This window comes from Marmota marmota, unplaced genomic scaffold (assembly GCF_001458135.2).
Source record: "Marmota marmota marmota unplaced genomic scaffold, marMar, whole genome shotgun sequence".
Classification (NCBI taxonomy): domain Eukaryota; kingdom Metazoa; phylum Chordata; class Mammalia; order Rodentia; family Sciuridae; genus Marmota; species Marmota marmota.
The window spans coordinates 36,292,949-36,310,228 of NW_025999949.1; the positions used below are offsets into that span (position 1 = coordinate 36,292,949).

General features: G+C 60.5%; 1 protein-coding gene across 6 annotated transcripts in view; it reads right to left on the reverse strand.

Moving 5' to 3' along the window:
• Nucleotides 1-17,280, reverse strand: part of Tsnare1 (t-SNARE domain containing 1) — a 114,440-nt gene that overhangs the window by 1,347 nt on the left and 95,813 nt on the right. For all 6 annotated transcript variants that reach the window (XM_015486531.2, XM_048802236.1, XM_048802238.1 and 3 more), the window contains 2 exons: nt 8,767-8,839; nt 6,254-6,703 (listed from right to left, as the gene is read on the reverse strand). In XM_015486531.2, coding sequence (XP_015342017.1) covers nt 6,254-6,703; nt 8,767-8,839 — 523 coding nt within the window. The remainder of the gene's footprint in view (nt 1-6,253; nt 6,704-8,766; nt 8,840-17,280) is intronic.

The window sequence follows — 17,280 nt, forward strand, 5'->3', positions numbered from 1 at the left end:
GCCGCCTTTCCCGTCTGCCCACCCAGGGGTCCCTCTATCTACTGGCACCCTGGCCGTTCCTCTGTCTGTCTCTCCACAGTCATCCTCCTGCCCACCCACCTGTTCATCTTGCTCTGTCACCCAGGCAGTCCCACTACCCTTCTCCTCGCCTGGATCTATCCACCCACCTGCTCACCAGCCACTCAGCCCTCACTTACCCACTGTCTGTCATCCACTTTTTGTCACTTCATTGACCCATCCATCCGTCTTCCCACTGAGCTTTCTATCCAGCCCCGCCCCCGCCTGCCTTGAGTTCCCACAGTGACATCTCAGAAGGAAGGCGGGCTGCGCTTCCCAGGGTCCGAAGGACTTGAGCTCCCAGACCAGCTGGGCCTGGTCTCCACGGCTGGGCGGCACTAGGACCTCCCCGGCTTCTCGAGGCTGCCAATTCCTAACCTGAAAGGGGAAGGCCTGGGGCCTCTGGGCATGGACAGGCCAGCAAACATCCCTTCCTGATGTGCTTGTGGGAGGGCCATGCCAACGGGGGCAGGGCATTGTGCTGGTGGCTTTTGGCAGACCACCTGCTGTGTCCACTCACCTCATCTACAGTGGGGGAAGTTCTGGGCCCCACACCCACCGGGAGGAGCTGGTCGGTGTGGCTACCTCCCCTCCTGCTTCCTCCTCCTCCTCCTCCCCATGGTCACATCTCCCTCTGCTGCCCCAGGCATCTGTGCATCCTTCCTGACCAGCTGGTCCTGGGCACTCAAGTCCTCTTGTCATTCAGGACAAGGTCCTCTCTGTGTGTGCCTCCTGATGCACTGGCCTGCAAGTCCCACCCCAGGAAGCTTCTGGAAGGGCCCTGAGTGGAGACCTGTCCATGCCACAAGATGGCTGGGACTGAGGGTTGGACAGGAGCCTGAGTGGCCATCCCAAGGAGGATCTTTCACCAGCTGCCCCAGTCCCAGTCACCAGCCATCACAAAGGGCCACCGCTGGCCACACTGACCTTGAATCTGATGGCCATGATGGAAAATGGGGGAAGGCAGCTGTGGCCAGGCCCTGACCATCATTCCGTCACACATTCCTGCTGAATGCCAGCCGAGGCCGGCAGCCACCCACCCCAGCGTGGAGGTCAGCCTCAGCCTGGGGGCAGCAAGCCCCGGGCTGCTCTGCTCTTCCCCACCTCGCCTCTACCTTCTCCCCACCAAGGCTCTTCGTTTCCTGCTCTCCAAGGCCACCGAGGGCTTTTGCCAAGCACAGTGCATTCCCCAGACCCCCAGGAAAGCAAGGCACTGTGGCTGCCCCTCCCTCGTCACAGCCCTCACACGACCACCCTCACTGGAGCGGGCTGCAGTGGCCTGTCCTCGGGACTCAGCAGACCTTCCCTCGGCTCAGCCGCAGCAGGTGTGTGCTCTCCGGGGAGCCCTCCCACCCCAGCCAACCTGGGGGGCCTCTGAACTCCCAGGGTACCCCACCACCCCCATGTCCAGACTGAATGCCCACCTGTCTGGTCCTTGGGACACAAACTCAAGGGACAGGATCTGCTTGTAGGAGCCAGCAGGGACCAAAGGAACACAGTGAGCAAGTGAGCCAGGGGACCAGGCTGCTGGCCCTCCTTCCTGCTGGACTGAGGTCTCCAGCCTGCCTGGCGCGGTCAGGCCCTCCTCATGGTGGTGGGCACAAGGCGATGGTGGCCCTCAAGTCTGCTCTGGGTCCTGCTCGTGTGCAACAGTGGAGGTTTGTCTCCCTCCCTAAAACCCACCCACACCTCCAAGCAGCAGCCCCAGGCAGCTGCAGAGCCCCAGGCTAGCACCCCACAGTGAGGCCTGGAGAGCGCTCAGGAAGGGCAGACAGGCAGAGCCGGCCAGCCTTCCTGGGACAAGGGGGTCAGGGCTACCTAGGGCAGCCTGCCAGTGAGGACCACAGTGCACCGGCCTCCCCGGAAGCACAGCCACGCTATGCCCACACCCCACTGGCCAGCTCCCACTGTGCCAGTTACAGACCTAACCACCACCTTGTAGGCCAGGCGGGTGAGGAAGCTGAGGGGTAAGGTGGTGGGGAGTCCAAATGAGAGGAGACGGTGCTGAGCACTGCAGGAGCCACTCAGACCATGGCTCTGTCCCTTCTTCTCCCCTCCCAGTGCCCACACGTAAGCCAGTGGCCTGACTCAAAGAAGACCATGGGCTTGTCCCTTCTAGGCACAGGCAGGGCCTGGCTTCCCAGACAGATGGCTGAGGGACAAAGGGACCGAGGCTGGGCCAGCCAGCGCTCCTACCCTCAGACCCACTTACTTGGTATGGCAGCCCAGCCCAGCCCGGGGCTCCCCGGCCGCCTCCACACGTGCTGCTGCAGTACTATCTGCAAGTCACCACAGCAGAAGGCGGTCACCAGGTGGAGGCCCACGTTTTGACCAGCCTACATCACCTGAGCTAGCCCTGGGGAGCCCGAGCCCCAGGGGAGCCCGAGCCCAGGTTGGCTGGACGTGCATCCGCCCCTGAGCTCCTTCCCATGTGGGCTGCACACTCCAGAAACGAGGTCCAGCCTCTAAAGGGGCAGAGGCTGCAGGGATGCGGCTCAGGGCCCACTCAAGGATCACCCTGGTGTGGACGGTGTTCGGCCTTGGGAGAAGGACCAGGGCCTGGAAGTGTCCTTGGGGAAGCAGACTTTGGAGGGGGCAGGGGAAAGCCCCTCAGGAAAGAGTGAAGAGGAAAGCCGGAGCCGCGGCGGCTGCCTCGGGCGGCCTCCCATCTGGCCATGGCCCCCCTCAGGGACAGGTCCTGCAGTGCCGCTGAGAGGACAGGGCTGTGAACGTGGGGCTCTACGGTGGCTGGGTTCCAACAAGGCCATTCAAAGAGCATGGGGCTGGCTGGGGACCAGTGGCTTTGGGAAGGCACGGCCTGGGCCCAGAGGTGCCACCCCTGTGGAGCCAGTTGAATCCTGGGTCCAGTCCTGGGGACAAATTTTACACCAGGCAGTGGCCAAGAAGTAGCACCCCATGGCAGAAGGCACGTCCAGTTGTCCTGACTCCACTGGGCAAACTCAGGCCACACAGGGGCAGAGGGCAGTCAACACCCAGTGCGGCAGGCCCCAGAGGCCAGCAGAGGCAGGCACTCGCCCGAGACACGTGAAGTCCTTGTGGGAGGGGCAGCGGTCGGAGGGCCTGCCTCGGGAATCAGGCAGCGGACACCCACTGCAAAGGGCCCACCTATGGCCCAGGAGGCCGAGGGCCATTGAGCCGCTGCAGCGTGTGCCCCCAGCCCCATGGGGCCTGCAGAGGGAGCGGCGACTCCCACCCTTCCAGCGGGGGCGGCTGCTCTATGAGAGAAGGCGGCCTCATCCCTGGAGCCCTACCTTTGAGAAACCCCTAGGCCTCAGGCAGACCTGAGCCCCCAGTCTCTACTTTTGCTCCACCCTCCAACCCAGTCAAGGCCAGGCTACAGGGCGACAGGTCTCCAGGACACAGCCCAGCACGGGGAAGGAAGGGGCAACAAGGGCTGCAGCACACCTCTTCCACTTCTGGGCAGGCTGCAGCTGCCCCAAACTCAAAGTGTCCTGTCACATCAGAGGGCAGCCAGAGAAGGAAGCAGGAAGGACAGCCGGAGGCGCCCCTGGGCAAGTGCACCTGTCAACAGCCCCGGAGCAGAGAAACTGTGGGAACCCATGTGCTTGCTCCGCGGGCGGCTCACTTCCCCAGGCCCCCAGGCCCGGCCCTGCCTAAGCCCCAGGCTGTATGGGGCATGGCCAGGTGGCTCTCTGACAGCTCAGAAGCCTTGCCTTGAAGGCTCCAGGTCCACGGGGCACCCTCCTGTCTCCTGGCACAGGGCGCTGCATGTGGGACTTGCTCTGCCTCAGACAGCCTCTGAAAAGTCCAAGGGCTGTGCAGGCCTCCAGGGGCTAAAGAAGATGGCACTGGTCACCAACCACCCCTCAAGACAAATGCAGAGAGCCGGAGGCGCCCCCTGGGCAAGTGCACCTGTCAGCAGCCTCGGAGCACAGAAACTGGAAATCCATGAGCTCGGCAGCTCACTTCCCCAGGCCCCCAGGCCCGGCCCTGTCTAAGCCCCAGAGGCTACCCTTGGACAGGGCCTGCTGAAGAGAGGACGAGTCCTGCTTCCCCAGGGTGGCACTGATTGGGGGGCACTCCCACCCCACTGCCGGCCCTGCAGCTACTTCCCTGCTTCTGGCCTCAGTGCCTATCAGGGCAAGTCTGCTCCTCCCACACAGTCATTCAACAAACATCAGAGGCATGCAGACCATCTCACAAGAGGTTCCTGGGCACCAGAGAAGCTTCTCCTCCGTTAGGAGAACCAGGGCTACAAGGCCATAGGGGCTGCGGCTGATCTATCAGGGATGAAGGAAGCTGGGCTGGGCCTCACCCAGGGCAGGGGATGCAGGGTATACTCCAGCGTTCCTGCTGCCCTCCAGGTCGGGGACTTGCAGAAAGTACCTGAACACCCAGGCCCCACAGTGCCCACCCTTGCCTGAAGCACCCAAGCCTGCCTCAGGAACACAGCTGCAGGCCTCTGCCTTAAAGGAGAAGGCACGAGGCCTCCCTGGGGATGGTAATAGTCCCATACCCCTGGCCTCCCCAGGCCTATCAGGACCTGTACATCCTGAGGCCCAGCACAAGACCTATCCTGGACCTACACATCTCCCACCCAGCCCAGGCCTGGCCTTGCCCACACGTCTCAGCTCCAGGCACCACAGAAGAGAAGGAGCAGAGCAGGTACGGGGCTCCGCGTCCCCCCAGGACCACCTGCTGGTCCGTCTGAGGTGGAGTCCTGCTGTCTGCTCCCACCCTGAGAAGGCTCATCTTACTCCGGGGGCTTCATGCCCACGTCCTTCCAGAGCTTCCCAGGAGGAGAGTCCAGCAGGCCTGGCTGTGAGGCAGGGTGGTGAGGAGGAGGGCCAGCAGAGGAGGCAGAGTGGTGACAGCACCCGAGCCCGCATCATGGGAGGGCTCAGAGGCAGTGTGGGCTGCAGGACAGGCCCAGCCAAGAACAGAGACTTCTGGAAAAGGTGGTTCCTGGAGCAGCCCCGCAGAAGAAGCGTTCTGAGAGGCCAAGAGCACCAGAGTGATTCTGAAGGGCCTGCTGAGGAGGGCACGCAGTCCTGCTCCCAGGCTGAGGCGGGAAGGCACTGGGCCTGGGCTCCTCCTGGCTCTGGCCAAATTCTCCAGCAGCATTCACCAACACAGAGGCCACCTCTGACACCAAAAGGCACAGCAAAGGTTAGTGGCTGGACGTGGCTCCGGCCAGGCAGCCTCCACCTGCTGGTGGCTTGCCATCTGATGGCATCAACCCTGGGCACTCTCCACTCCGGGGCTGGTCCAGCTTGGAGGAGGAGGGAGCAATGCAGGGCAGCCTCCTTCCTCCCAGCCACAGCCACATCTTCAAGCCTGTGGCCACCCAAGCTTGCTGCCTTGCTGGGTTCCTCTGGTATTAAAACTTGGTGGCCTAAGGACAGTCACTGCCCTGACCTTTGTCATGAGCACTCATGAGAAGACAGAGTGGACAATGGCCTGGGGCAAAAGAGGCCTCCCAGCCACACCACACCAGATGCAGCAGACATGGCAGAGAGAAGCGGGGCCTTGGAGACTGTGCCTGGGCTTTGGGCCTGGGCTGCTCAGCCAGGCCCCTGGACCTCAGTCTTTGCACCTCCCTTAGATATACAGAGTAGGGCCCTGTATATCTAAGGGATGCCTTCACCATCCTGGAACTTGTCTCTCTAGAGTGACGGGGAAACGGGGCCATGGGGCCCCAGTGTCCTCTCTAGATACCAGGGAAGGGACGGAGGCACTCAGCTCCCTGCTGTGGCCATGGCTCAAGGTGGCAGCTGCCGTGGAGCCCTGAGCCCAGCAGCAGGTCTAAGCTCCCCAAGCTGCTGCCGCCAGTGGTGGTGGCAAAGGCACTGACCCCCCAGGCCACATGAGACCCAGGGGCTTCGAGTGACTTCAGTTTTTGAGATGGATTTGAGGGTCCCCTTGCTGTACTAGGCCAAGGCTGGGGAAAGTCCCAGTGGACCGTGAGCTCAGGGCCAGCATGAACCTGACCCCTCCTCCCCAAATGAGCAGGCCTCTGCCTGGGCCTGGGCCTTGGGTTTCCTACCCAGGAGCCGAGGGGCCGGGAGGGGGATGAGCCGTCTCCTCAGGCCCCCAGCACTCCCCTGGAGTCTCGTTCTTTGGGGGCTGTGCACCGGAAGCCAGCCAGCTCACTGCCCAGGCCAGGCCAGGCCAGGCCAGGCCAGGGGTGGGCTGTGGGGAGGGGCCCACTTACTTGTTGCCTGGCTCTTGCCCTGGGAGGCTGGGGTCGAGAAGGTCTCAGCCACCATGCGTTCCACAGGTGTGAGGATGAATCCTGGAGCCGGACTCTCTGCCAGTTTCTTGCGCACGGCCCCTCGTAGGTCCCTCCATTTGTGCTTGAGGTCACCCAGGTCACGGCGGCAGTAGCCCAGCGCATTCACAGCCTGTAGGATCCTGCTCCACACGTGGTGCTTCCGAGCAGGTGTGCTCCGCAGTGCCCCGAACAGCAGTGGGTAGTGGCGTGCCACCCTCCGCACCAGCACCTCTGTCTCCTGGGGACTGAAGTTGGGTTTGCGTGTCTTGGTGCGGGAGTGGCTGCTGGGCCGCAGGGGTGTGGTGCCCAGCCCCACCCCTGGTAGCAGGGCTGCCTCTGCTGGCTCGGGGCTGGAGGTCTGCCGGCTGGTGGCCTTCCTGCTGCTGGACCCTGGAAAGGCACCAGAGGCTGAGCACTAGGCAGAGACTGTGGACAGCGTGCCACCAGGCCTGTGGTCCTGGTCCTCACAGGTCCCCACATCAGTGTCCTACATACAGGTGACCCACACCCACCAGTTGGGGATCTGGCGACTCTTGAAGCTCCTGCCTGCCAGCTATCTAGGTGACTCCCCTGCCCGTGTGCAGGTCAGCCCTGGCTTGTTCCGCTCCCCACAGCTCTCCCATGGGTGCATTACGGGGACTGGGTGGCCTTAGGGTGGACAAGCCATTGTACACACTCTGACATTCCAGCCCAGCCAGCCAGCCCCAGGGGGCAGTGGGCGGTGGCCACTTTAGAGGCAGACAGAAGGCAAGGAGACGGGAAGAGGGATAGGGCGGGTCCTGGGAGCAGTGACGAGGCAGCTCAGCAAGTGCCATGCCCAGAGCAGGCCCTGCTGGGAGCCCAGGCTCTGAAGGGGCACAAGGTGAGTCCAGGAGCCACAGGGAGGGCAGCTGCCAGGCTTAGGCTCCTGGCTCAGGCCTCCACCGACCTGGGAGCAGCAGAGCTCCAGAAGGGTGCCAGGGCCCACCCAGCTCGGGGCGCTTGCTCCTCGTTAGAGGCACAGGCCCGGGTGAGGGGATGGCTGTCAGGGATGGAAGAAGCAGATGAGTAAGTGCAGGAGTCTGGGTCCTGGAGGGCAACCAAGCCGAGGGGACCATTGCCCTGGCCAGGGCATCTCCACCTTGCAGCTGGGGCCAGAACTCTGGGTGGCAGCAGCTACGGAGAAGGCTGGCACCCCTGGGGCAACAGGATGGCCCACATGTGAGCAAGCCCTTAAAGTCCCCACCTGTGCACCCCAGCCCCAAATCAGGTGGGCACAGGGCCTCTACCACACTGGGTAATGACACCAGTGTCCCTGTGCCCCCAGGGCTCTGCACAAGCAAGGAGGCCACCCATGGAGCCAGCACCTCGCTCAGTCCAGAAGGAAAGTGATCAGAGTGACCACTTCATGTTCGAAATGCCCTAGACCTAACTAGGCAGGCACAGAGCCCAGCGGAGAGGAAGGTCTGAACACTTAAAATTGTCCAGTGTGCCAGGTGCAGTGGTGCACACCTGTAATCCAAGCGGCTCATGAGGCGGAAGCAGGAGGATGGCAAGTTCTAAGTCAGCCTCAGAACGGCGAGGCACTAAGCAACTCAGTGAGACCCTGTCTCTAAACAAAATACAAAATAGGGCTGGGGACGTGGCTCAGTAGTTGAGGGCCCTAAATTCAATCTGTGGTACCCCCCCACCCCGAAAAAAATTGTCCAAATATAAATGGCCAGTTGCTGGGGCCAGAACTTGTGGAGCACAGAGGAAGATACGGAGGTCCTCTCTGGGGAGGTCAAAGGTGACCCCACAGCAAGGCAGAGCAGAAGGGCTGGGGTAGCAGAGGGCCTGGGCGGATGCCACCAGGCCTCTCTGGTCTGTGTCCCTTCTGTTAGAGAAGGCCCCTCTCTCGCAGTGGGTGAGGACACTGTGACATGACCCTCAAGCCTCCCTGCTCCACACGACCCCAGCAACCCTCACCAGCAAGGGACAGGCCTGGGCCTCGGCCTTGGCCTTGCTTCTTATTTCCTCCTGAGAAGCAGGGCAGCTCCAGGGACAAGGGCCTTTGACCTTTGACCCATTGGCAGAGCTGGCCCAGTTCCTTTGGGGTGAAGGGGTTTGGGGGATACCATGCCCTGGCCAGGCCCGCAGGCCCAGCCACTGCCCCTGTTCCACCCAGCTCAGGCACACCCATTTCCCAGAGGCACACATGGCTCCTGACAGTCACTGGAGACAGCACCAGACTCTAAGGGGCTCTAGGCCCCCACCCTCCGTATCCTCAGGGCCATGCTGCAGTCACCTGTCCCAGGCAGCTGGCCTTCACTCCAGGGAGTCCCTAGTCAGTGCAAGGCCCAGGGTAGAGGTGGAGCAGGAGGAGAGCCAGGCAGAAGCCATTCTGGGCCTCCGTCATCTTTAGGCAGCTGTGCCCACACCTGGGGGAAGAGGCAGCTGGGGCTACGTGGCCTGAGGGTAGAGTGGGTACCCACCAGCGGCATCTCCTTGCTCCGACGCCATGGAGGCCAAGTCCTTGATGATCTGGTTCACGTCCAGCAAATTGCTCTGAGGAAACAGGATGGAGCTGCATTAGGGGCAGCGTGCTACAGGCACAGAGACTAAGGACACCGTATATGGAGAGCCCTGGGCCAGATGGGAACTAGTGATCAGTTGGTCTGTACTCTTCCTGTCAGAGGAGCAATCTGGGCCCAGAATGGGCAGAGTCAGGCCCAGAAAAGGTGAGTTCAGGCCAAGGCTGCCCCAGGTCAGAGGTGGGGCAGAGTCTGAATGCTCCGCTATCTTGCTCTCAGGCCAAGCCCCAAGCTCTCCAAGCACCCCAGTGCCACAAGCTTCTCAATGCATGCACGAGCACCAGGGTCTGCCTGGGCACGTGTGGTCTAGTGCAGGACATCATGTCCCCAACACTGGTGGAAGCCTGATAGAAGCAGGCCAGAAAGTGTCCAGCACAGAGCACTTTGGCCACACCACCTGCAGGGCTGCACTCCTATGGATACCCCATCCCCACTCACCTGGGACACAGCACACCTGCCCCTCTGTGTATCAAGGAGGGGCCAACACACAGGTGCTGCTCAGCAAATTGGCAGAGTGGGATAGATGAATAGGATGGGTGGGCAGGTGGGCCGGTGGTGGATGAAGGTCGAGTAGGCCATGGGCGGCAGCCCCATTGACATCCAAGCACTGAGGCTCTGGGAAGCTGGAGAACCGGGCAAGGGAGCGGACACCAGGGCCAGAGGACTTGGTCCCTCCATGTTGCATGTTACGCTGGTCCTTTGCCTCCTTTACACTGTCCAGCTTCACCCTGACTTCTGCCCAGCAAAGTGGCCATGAGGATCGTGAGGGACATGGCCATACCTCCATGACCTTTTACATCAGACTGTGTCAAGAGAAGGGTGCACACTGCCACTTTTGAGCTGGCACCAACCAAAAGGGAAGTCCTAGCCCCAATGGACAGGGAGGAAGGGGGGACTCAAGAGGCCCCAGGATCACCCTGGCCTTTCCGGGTAGGAATTCTGTCCCCTGTGCCCACTCCTGGACACCCCACCATTCCTGAATGACGTTCACACAGGGACAGTTTCTCCTCTAGCCAGTGCTGAGACCCTGGGAGACCAGTCCCCTCCGAGTCAGGCCAGCTCACAGAGCCTACACAGGCACAGCCCTGCTAAGCCTCACACGGTGCCTGGCACGAGGCTGGGTTTACTCTCAGGCCGGGAAAGCTCCTCATGCCTGCTGAGGCTGCAGGAGGGGTGCCACAGCCCCGCCCCAGCACGCCCACTCACTCTGCAGCTCATTCTAGAGCCAGGATTGATTTCCACAAGGGTCATTTCACCCCACTGAAAATATTACAGGGAAATTCATTTTCTTTTTAGGAGTGTTCTGGGAAATGAAGCAATTAGCATGATCTTAAACCGACATGTACTATCAATTGCAATTCAATTACTGGGCTTAAATATGGAGCAGGGGTGTGTGGCTGCTCTGTGGGAATGGCCATGGCCGGGAGGGTGCTGAGGAGCATGGGGCTGGGCTCTCGGCTCAGCTAGGGTCTGTGGCACCCAGAGGGTGCCAGTCAGGAGGATGGTGCTGGCTAGCCCCAGACCCAGACAGTTTCTAGGCTTCTCCTTACAATCACATGCTCTAGAAATGGGGTTCCTGGCTGTGAGTGCAGCCTAGGATGGAGACGTCAATGTCAAGCTGAGGGCTCCTTGTTCAGCCAGGCCGCAGACTGATCCCACCTCCGCAGATCTCCAGGTTACTGACAGGCGCTGACCCTGCCAAGCACCAAGCCTGGCTCTGGTCACTGCCCATGCCCAGGCCCGCGCCCCAAGCCCGGCCTTGGCTACACTGGGTGGCAGACTCCTAAGGCCTTCCTATGGGCTCCACAGGCTGCAAGTCACGCCTCTCCCCACCAGGCCGTTCACTCCACAGAGAGGGCAGAGGAGCAAGCTGTCGCACAGAGGGCAGCTTACATAGGACACACAGCTAGGAAATGCTAGAGCCAGCACCCAAACCCAAGGCCAACCCAAGCCCAGTCCCTACCTACACATCAGTCACCCACAGGGAGCTGGCGGTGCCCAGGACTTCCCATGGTGCGGGGGCCAGAAGGGACAGGCTTCACGTGCACGCACGAGCGCTTCTTTCCACGAGCAGGAGCCGCAGAGGGTCACTGGTATCAGGGTGCCGGGCTGTCCTGCAGGAGGTAGGCTCAGAGCCCCTGCCCAGCCTATAGGCCCCAGCCTTAGTGAGGGGACATGGAGAAAATCAGGGGCAGGGAGGAGACTCAACGGCAGGACCACAGGCCTAGGGACGTGCCCCACGGCCCAGGAGTCCCAGGCTAGAGCAGCTGTCCTTCCCGCAGCCCAGCCTGCTTCCCCTCACAGCTCCCCATGCTCACTGCACTAGCTGCTCTCGGCCTGGGAGCACCAACTCCTTCAGCAGGGGGGACGAGCTTGGGCGTCCTCAGGTCCAACCCCTGACGCACCAACAGGGTACAAGGGCTTTCGCTGTGGGTCGTGAGCTCACTGGAGGTGGGGTGGCTGAGGCTGCTCTCCAGTTCACAGTGGGTGTGCTGCGGCTGCTGTGGGCCTTCTGCACAGCCCGGGGTGCCCTCAGCTGTGGCTAGGTCTGGCTGCATGTTGGCTGCCACTGCCTGGCCATCTCTGTCTATCACGGGCTGTGGGTGCCCCAGCCAGGTCCCCACGGGCCCAACTAACCACACCCACACCACCTGTCAGGGCCCCAGCAAGCTCTGTCACAGAGGACAGAGGACAGGCACAGCAAAGGACTCAGTCTATTCCTGCTGAACTCAGCAGAAAGGGGCATGGGAACAGTGACAAAACTGTCCACTGGCATGAGCTCGGACACATGGGAAGTTAACTTGTACCACAGTAGTGCGGGGACACACACAGACACCCAGGGCTGGTGCGGGGGACACAGACTGCGAGAAGGCAGTGGCTTCCAGGAGAGTGACCAAGACTGCCCCCAGCAAGGGCTCTGACCCCTGCCGTCAGGGCCACACCAGGTGTTCTACTGGCCGGCCTGGAGTCCCACGCGAGCTTTCACAGGAAGAGCCCCTTCCTCCCGGGCTCCCTTCTCCTCACCATGCTGCTCAGCAGGCAGGGCAGAGGCGGGTGCAGGAGCAAGGCCAGTCCCACGTCCCCCGCCTTCTCTATGGGACACAGAAGGCCTGCTCACACTGCTCATCTCTCCCTCCGTGGGGCTCCCTGATCAATGCACACCAACCATCTTGGACAAAAGGAAACCTCGGTTCTGCAAAAGGCTGCCGCAGAAACGCCCTGCCCTGGGGCCAGCAGAGCACACAGAGAGGCCTGCAGGCACGGCATGGTGAGCCTGAGGCCACAGACCCCTCCTTGTCCCTTGTCCCCACATGAGGCCTGCAACCCAGGCCACCTCCAGGAGGCCAGGACACCACCGTGGCTGTGGGGATAGCCTGGTGCTGCTCAGAGCACAGGTGAACCCAGCCACACGAGCTCTTGGAGGAGCGCCATCTGGCCTCCAGGATGAACAGGAATGGGCACCCGTGCCCTGAAGACAGCCCCTGTGGCCCTGGGTGTCCCGAGGCCCCAGGCCCTCTGCAGGAGCTCCCTCAGGAAGGTGAACATTTGCTTTCATCCCCTTCTCCAGGAATAAGGCATGGCTTCCCAGCTACGTCTCCCCCCTCCAGCACCCAATGCCATGTGCGAAACAGAGGGATGACGGGCCCCAAATGGACCTGCAGTGATAGCAGAACCAGGCAGGTGGGACCTAGACCGTGCGTCTATAGTGGGCCCATGGTGCCAGGGCGATCTGAGGTGGGCAGCTGGTCCAGAAGGGATCCCCCTGGTTGCCATCACCACATGGGCATTGGGCACTCGGCACTGGGCAGATCCCAGTGAGGCCCAACCCCCACATACACCTGGAGACAGGGTGGGAGCCATTCCCAGGCAGAAGTCTGCCTTGAGGTCTGGAGTGACACAGGTCAATACTGGGCCTAAGGACAAGGGACCTACAAGCCCTAACACCCTCCCACCTGGATCAGGGGCTGCCCAGGAGGGAGCCCTCTGGGGCATCAAGCAGGCCCAGGGCAGGATTAGCGGCCAGGTGCTGTAGCTGCACATGCTGGCACGGGCAGCCGGAGGCAGGAGGCCGTGGGAAACTGGCCGACACCAGCACTTGGTAAAGGCTGGAATCATGATTCCTCTAAACCCAGAACTCCTGAGTGCTCTCATAGAATCTCCCCTCACTGCTACCACGGAGCCACCTCACACGGACATAATAAAACCTCGGCATATGTGTGTTGTGTGTGTGCTCATGCACACACTTGTGGTATGTTTCCTCTGCTTTTACGGACAAGAAAACACCACTGCACTTGTCTCAATCACATACTCTCTCCTCAGTTAGAATCCTGGCACCATCGACCTACAATTGCACTTAACGGAATAGTCAAATTCTGTTTACTTATTTTATTCACCTACCCATAGCTGACAGTAGCCACACCAATCACACCCCTGCCACCAGCTGTGTGCGCCCAGTGCAGGGAGGGCGGCTGGGGCTCTAGGCAGCCTCCTCATCTGGTCCTCCGCCCTCCTGGGCCTGCCAGGTAGCCACGGCAACATGCTGCTGGTATGCTCAGCGCCTGCACCTGAGCTGGGTGACAGGACAGCTAGGACACTCCAGCAGGTGAGACAGGCAAGGTGAGGGGACGCAGCACATGCAGCATCTGGCCAGTGGGCAGAGTAGGCTGGGCAGAGGCCAGGGAGCTGGACAGTGCCACAGGGCTGTCACACATGCGCAGTGGCCCAGGGCCACGTGTCCATCTCTTCAACCTCATGGCCCAGGGACAAGTCAGAGTCTGCTACCCTGCAGACTGGTGCAGCACCTGTGGCCAGGGGTCAAGTCACACCATAGGGGTGGCTGGCCTCGTGGGCTGGCTCTTTCCTCCTCTGAAATGGGACTAACCACGAGGCAGCTGTGAGAGCATCGCTGCGGCACAGCCCTGTTCTGAAGCCAGGCCAACTGGCCGAGAGTCCCGTGAGCTCGTCCACACATGAGCTGTGACCCCTGAGCCTCTGCTCCTCCTTTGCTAACCTCAGCCCCTGCACACCCACCCCCAGGGGTCTTGTGTGGGCCCAAGTCGTGCCCACAGCAGCAGCAGCACCCACTCCCAGAGTTCCCACAGACACCCTCACCTACCCACCTGGCCCTCAGACCTCCACCCACCTGCATGTTTCCACACAAATGGTCACTGGCACCCCTGGTGTCAGGATCCTCTGCCGTGCCAGGAAAACAATAACCAGAAATGCCAAACTGCAGACTCCATGGGGCTTATGCTCCAACAAAAGGCAGTAATAGTACCCAGGCAATCAAAGAACGTCCCACAGAGCTCAGGAGGGTGGGCTCCGGAGGCGGGCAGCACTCTAGTCTGAGCCCACTGGTGAAGGGAGCTGCTCCAGTGTACGGAGCAAGGCTTCAGGCCAAGGGTCAAGTGCAAAGGGTGGAAGCAGGTCCAGCAGGTCCCAGGGCCAGGAGGAGGCCAGGCTGCTGGGGGACAAGCACAGCGGGCTGCATCTCCCAGAGACAGTGATACGAACCACCCACTCACTCGTCCTGCAAAGTGACACTGGCATGGCTTGCCAACTGGGGATGATGGTCCATCTCCTGGTCCTGGACAGACAGAACCTGGCAGAGATGCTGCACAATCTGCAAGGCCAGAAAACAAAACCGGGCTGGCTCCTTGTCAAGATGTGATCCCGAAACACGACACTAGAGGAGACTGGTATGGAGTCCTGCCGAGACCCCAGGTCAACCTCCACCAATAGGCAGCAGGGCCAGGATGCTGGAGGGGCTAGAACCAGTCGCCATGGGTTCAAGCCTTACCCCAAGGCTTCAAGGTGCAGAGAAGCTGTGGCTTGGCCCTGCTGCAATCCTGACTCACTGAGCCTGCAAGCACAGTAACCAGATTTCATCCCTAAATTTTGAGGCAAGCAATTTTGACCACTGTGACCAGCACAGGGACCAGATTATTCTAAGGTCCTTGGGGGGCTTAAACCATGGCCTTGGATCCCTGGATGCTTCTGTCTCTGGTGGTGGGACCCAGGTCCCTCCCCTTGAACCAGGCAGGTTTTGATCACTTAACTACAAAGCACCAAGGGAAGTGACACTGTGTACCTTCCATGACTGCAACACACACAAGAAGAACTGAAGAGCCACACGAGAAGTCTGAGCACGTGGGGCGGCCACGTTGTGGGAAAGCCCAAGCTGTGCAAAGTGGCCAGATGGAGACAATCCAATGAACAGTGCAGCTGAGCCTGGCCTGAGACATCCCAGCCCACGTTATCAGAGGCAGAGTGGAAGAGTCTTCAGCCTCCAGCTGTCCAAGTCACCCTTGGCCACTCAAGTTTTCCCACTGGAGGCTCCAGACAGCAGAGTAGATACTACCCAACCCCAATGAGCTGTGTCTACATCCTGATGTTGAACTCCATGGTGGCTTTTTCATGCCACTGAGTTTTAGCACAATTCAGTTCCATGGGGCTCCTCGGCAGGTGGGAGGCTGGTCTAAAGGGCAAGAAGGAACGTGCATGTTGGCTGAGTCCTGGCACTGGGTTTCCTTTGCAGTGGCAGCCACCCTATCACATCTTGGCCAAACAGGGAAAGGTCATTCAGGGCCCACCTGGGGGACAGGGGTGGGCCGCCCACCCAGAGGAGCCACAGGAGGGGACAGGAGGGAGGACTGAATGACTCCAGGGACCAGACAGGACCGAGAGCCACACGGGTCCTCAGAGAACTGAGGGGATGGCCAGAGGGAGAGCAGAGAAGAGGCAAGGCCCTACAGGAAGGAGACACAAGAGCCAGGGGTGTTGGGAGCCCCCGCAGGGCTGAGAAGGGCAGTGCTTCAGGACCAACCAGGTTCAGCATTAGCAACTGGGACAACAGAGAGGTTCCCAAAGCCATTCACCCTTGCCACAGGGATGTCCATTTGCAGAACGCCTCACAGCCCGTTGGATCCACGGTCTCATCCAGCACAACTAGGAAGCCAGGACTCAGAGAGGGATAAGGAAGGAGTGGCATGAGGATGTTGGGGTCTTGACTTGCCACCACTTGCCAGAGGCCTTACTGTGTGGCTGCAGGCCCCCCACCTCCTCTTGGGGTCTTCAGGCCAGGCCTCAGAGGGTGGAGATGGCCACCCTGGACACAAACTCCCTTCTGGCTGAGCAAAACGAGGTGGGCTGGTCAGCAGCATGCACAGAGTCCCTCAGCTGTGGAGCTCTTGGACAGGCCTGAGTAGACAGACAGAATCCAGAATGCCAGGGCAGAAGACAACCCTGGGGACAAGGCTGTCCACCCTGGAGAGGGACAGCAAATCCTGGACGTGACCTAATTGGGTACTCAGACACCTCTCGCCATGGTCCATCGATCTTGCTTCCTCTTCATCCACACCTGGCCTCGCGCTGCTCAAACACAATTAAAGCTCATGCTCTGGATAATGAGATGGACAGCTTCTCCATCTTCACAGTTCAGCCAGGCTGATAGCCAGGAGGCCGGGAGCTGCCAGCATCCAACACCCTAGGTCCTGGAAGGGTGGGGCTCCCTCCTGGGACCAAATCCAGAGAGGCACCCTAGGGTAGGAGACCAGAGATAGGCTGCCTCAGATCATAAGAGTCTAAAGGTAGGAACAGGCAAGCAGTGGGAGTAGTACAGGGCCCTGGGGCATGCCTGGCCCAACACCCAGGTGCCTATGCCTTGCCTAGGAAAAGGCAGACAGCCTGGGGTAGAGGTTCAAATGCTGGGTACTGCGTCCTGCAGAGACAGGCCTCCAGGTCAGGGGTCAAACTGGGTTCCACCTCGTAGCCCCCGTCATGGGAAGTGGATGACATTCTCTGTCGAGGAGCTGCATGCAGGGTGGACACGTGGTGCCCTAGCCTACTCCTGCTTACCCAGCTGGACAGGGGCCTGTTTAGAAGAGGCCTCAGTCACAAGGAGAAGGCCGGGCACAGCTCGTAGGCCAAGCAGGTGAGCAGGCTGTGAACACCCAGGTACGGCAGGGCTCTTGCCTGGGTCCAAGTCTCTTCCTGCACTGGGTGGACTCTGCCTGAGTCCAGCACTGTTTTAATGTTTTTCTTAAGTCCACTGTTGTACAAGAAGGAGAGAAAGGCTCTTGCAAAGAATGTGTCGTCTCCAAGAGGGCCAGCCTACAAAACTACTCATCAGCACCATCAAGAGCGTCAGTCATGAAAGACAGACCCAGGAACTGTCATAGACTGGAGGAGACCAGAGACGGGACGCATCAATGTAACAGGAACTGTGGACTGGGTCCTGGAACAGGAGACAACTCTAAGTGGGAGAACCAGGGCACCTGGAGACAGTCTGGGGAGTAGTTGGACCATGGTGGCAACATTAACCGGCTGGTTTTGATAGCTATACTACAGTACAACACTAAGAAAAGCTGAATGAAAGTCCAGGTCCTTTCTGTGCTATTTTGCAGCTTTTCTTTA